Source organism: Vicia villosa, unplaced genomic scaffold (genome assembly GCF_029867415.1).
Source record: "Vicia villosa cultivar HV-30 ecotype Madison, WI unplaced genomic scaffold, Vvil1.0 ctg.000605F_1_1, whole genome shotgun sequence".
Taxonomy (NCBI): domain Eukaryota; kingdom Viridiplantae; phylum Streptophyta; class Magnoliopsida; order Fabales; family Fabaceae; genus Vicia; species Vicia villosa.
In genome coordinates, this window is record NW_026705277.1 from 361,667 (window position 1) to 365,558 (window position 3,892).

A 3,892-nucleotide genomic window follows, 5' to 3' on the forward strand; every position below is an offset into this window, starting at 1 on the left:
AAGATTGAGTCACTTGTTAACCACATCATTCACTACTACACATGTTTGTTTGATGTCTTGCTTATACTATGATCAGATTAGATATGATTCATGCCTAAGAGAGACTCATGCCAGTTTTGGTACGTCCAGACTATTCAAAGATATTCATTTGTTTCTGTTGAGCTTTTAGTTACTTGATATTAGGTTAATTAGATATGTTGAGTACCTAGACCATATATTGTCTGGAGAAGGTCAAGGCGACCCTTATCCTGCACAATTCGAAGACTTCAGTGAAATACATCATGTGGTATTTTCATATATCTCAACCTACGTAATTTCCACATCTAAAGAAGTGTCGTTGATGCCAACAGAGGAAGAAACACTAACAGAGGAGGTAACGGAAGAGTTGTACAACAATGTAGATAGTCTGGTCCATACTTGCACACGGATCTAGGACTAGATATTTGGGTTATTATCTAGTGGAAAATAGAGGAGGACAATATAATCCGAGAGAGACTAAGGATGCCTTATAGTATAATTTCCTTAGAAACAATTTCCTTAGAAACAAGTGTAACATATTACACTATTTCAACAATACATCTAACATTAGAAACAAAACTCGACAATTTCCTTTCTAAATTCTAAGTATTCAACCATGAAAATAATCCCACTTGACAATAATAAAAATTTAGTAAGTCATTTCCATTTCTTCCTCTTAACAACCAACTTGACCTTCAACTTTTTCAATTTTCTACTTGCCCAACTCTTTCATTAAGTTAGAACATTACAACCTGAGTTTCAACTTCTCAATTTTCCTTCAAAGTCTAAACACTCACCCTAACTCATTGTAGCTCAAGAATTCAAGTCTTGAATCCAAGACCACACATGTGACATGCAAAGGATGGCTGCAAAACTGCCTTAAAATAAGGTTGAAAATTTGAAATTACTCCATCTATTGTGTCAAAATCATGTGTTGAAATAGCATTTCTCATAATATATTTTTTTTTACAAATCTCAATACAAAATAAAAGATAAATGTCTTGTATTAACTTTTCTCGTGTGCAAGCCAAAGAGTTTGTGGTAGATACTTGATGTTCAATAATCTGTGACGAATGGCCTGTATTTCTTTAGGTCAACCACAATGCTAGCAGTTGAGCCAAGAGCAGCCAATACCGATACAATAAGACATACAAGATTTATGATTTCCAACCAAATCCATTTACTACTCCATTTTGGAATCTTCTTCTGCAAGATATACATCTCCACCGGATAATAAACCGTTAACGGCCAAAACCCTATTGCTCCAATAAATCCCAGAACATCGTTGAAAAAAGGAATCAACATTGCAACAAAAGTCGCTATGATCACAAACAATGTTCTCCAAACTAATCTAAATAGATTTAGATTGTAACCTCGAAAAACTCTGAAATTCACTTTTGTTTTAGGCCATCTTTTCGCCGCCCATTTCTCCACAAAGGCATACACAGGTTGAGCATATATTTGGTATGTTCCAACAAGATGAATTACGATCGTGGCATTCGCTAAATCAATGACCCAAGATGGATTATACAAACTAAATCCAGTGAGCAAGTTCCCTGGTGCTTGTTCTCCAAATGCAGCATAGCCCATGCAACCACAAAGCATGTAAAAAGCTGTAGTCACAAAAATACTCAAGTTTGTCGCCTTCTTCATTGTTTTCACTTCGGACGGTGGATTTTTTATGGTGTCCTGTGTAGTCAAGATGTTTGTATAAATTCCTCAGCTATTATTCCCACCAAATTATGTTGTTTTTTCTAAAGAAAACTAATAAGAAACCCGTGCAGACACACCAGTCAATTTATTTGTTGCAGTATAAACCGTATTTAAATACACTTGTAAAGAAAATGTATTTATTTGTACCTGAATTTCAATGAGAATTTGAGAGTACGAGTAAGCAAAGGCTATGTTACCAAGAGCTTGGAAAATTCCCCATACTTTATCTGTTGTTGACACATTTCCACTGCTTCCTCCGATTATTGTACCCTTGAATGTACCGTTTACTGTTTAAGAATCGGTTAAACAAAAATCGTAAGTAAATGATATTCTTATATGGTTTATAAATATGCTTGTTTGTTGTATCTATAAAACTATAGGAATGTAACCTGCAACTTGGTAGATTGCGAGAAAGCAGCCGATTATGGAATAGGCGAAAGACATGATTGCTGCTACTACTGAGAGCAACCATGTTTCATGAAACTCTGGAATTTGAGAAGTGAAAATTTGAATTACTCCAAAACCGATCATGTATGGATTGCTTGAAAACAAACATGGATCTTTTCCTCCTGATTTATGAAGACATCTAGTCTTTTTTATTTCCCTGTCATCCAAACCGATTTTAAATTGAAACAAAACATCAATATCTTTTCATTTTTATATTACTGTCACATTTTCATTATAAAAATTTAAAAAATTCCCAGATTGAATTGATTGATTAATTCTTTTACTTTATAACAAGATGATTAATTCTTTTGCTTAAAACTCGCTAATTTAATCTATCATATATTTAAGTGAATAAATTTTGTTTAGACTTTCTCTGTTTAAACTCTAATTTTACATTCTAGAAAATGTTTTAAACTAGAACCAATTCCCCCCCAAAAGTATAAATGATATAGTTGAACTCACATCATGCTAATGGCAGCTCCAATTGTGTATCCTGTTGCACTGCAGCAAAGACATATGTACTGAACTAATCCACAAACTGTGTAATGGTACCTGCCTGCAAAAAAAAAACATTTTTAAAATATAAATAATTTGTTAAAACGTCAAATATATTTGGTCCATCTCACATTTTGCCGGAAGAGAAGTTTTAAATTGCTTTACATAACCGCAATTGTGACAAAAATATTGTTAATACGGTAATATATGCAACCACGTCAAACTTTAATTGTGATGAGATTCAAAATCTTGCAGAAGATCACATTAAGAACCGCACCAAGCAATTCCACTTATATTTGTTCAGTTATTTTAAGTGTATTTAAATGATGTATTTCATAAAATCTCTCAATCAAAATTTACGCTACAAAGGTTACAGTGTATGTAACAACAACCACAATGATAACAATCACAACAATCGCAACTGCAACCACAATTTAAAACTATGAGAATTGCTAGACGAGAGAGAATATGTGTTAAGTTACCGAGAATGTTTTGAACTGCATCAACGTAAGTATAGTTTCTTTTCCCAAAAAGAGGATCACCATAACGATAACATTCAGTTAACATTGATGAAGTATACAGAGTGATGAAGCTGAAAAGCATCATGACAGTAGGACCAGCAATCCAACCCAATTGTGCAATAGCCCATGCTAAAGACAGTACTCCAGATCCAATCACAGCTGTTATAATATGAGAGCTTGTTGTCCAAATGGTTCCTGTTTGTTCATCATATACCACAAAAATGACTCTTCAACTTCGTTACTAGAAAACATAATAAAAACAATTAACGTAAAACCATATAACAAAAATAATTAATTAATTTGCACCTGTTCTTCTAGGACGGCCATCATCGTCCAAGTATTCGGAGTTAGGTTGTGAAGAGATAGTTTCCATTGGTTTCGATTACGTCAAATAATTTGGAGATTTTATTTTTGACTATAGGTTTACACTTTACATCATTTGTCTATTTATAATAATAGTCCAAATGCAAAGAATTCTAGTATTCTACATTGACTAATGTGGACAAACACGGTGAACGTATAAATGCTAAAGGACCAGCAATCCAACCCAACTGTTGCAAAAATAAATACATCTAATTATAAACAACACTATACTTTTGCCCAATTTATTATTATTGGTAAAATAAATAAGTGTATCCGTACTAATGTATTTTACTTATTAGTGATAGACGGGTAGGTAAGAAGTCCAAGTATATAGT

General features: G+C 33.3%; 1 protein-coding gene across 1 annotated transcript; it reads right to left on the minus strand.

Annotated features, from left to right (window-relative positions):
* Positions 1-207: 207 nt before the first annotated feature.
* LOC131629775 (amino acid permease 3-like) lies at positions 208-3,641 on the minus strand. The gene is made up of 6 exons (XM_058900564.1): positions 3,501-3,641; positions 3,156-3,389; positions 2,641-2,734; positions 2,121-2,335; positions 1,879-2,018; positions 208-1,707 (listed from the first exon to the last, which is right to left on the minus strand). The coding sequence occupies exons 1-6, from the start codon at positions 3,565-3,567 to the stop codon at positions 1,075-1,077; spliced, it is 1,383 nt and encodes a 460-aa protein (XP_058756547.1). The 5' UTR covers positions 3,568-3,641; the 3' UTR covers positions 208-1,074.
* Between the last annotated feature and the right edge of the window lie 251 nt (positions 3,642-3,892).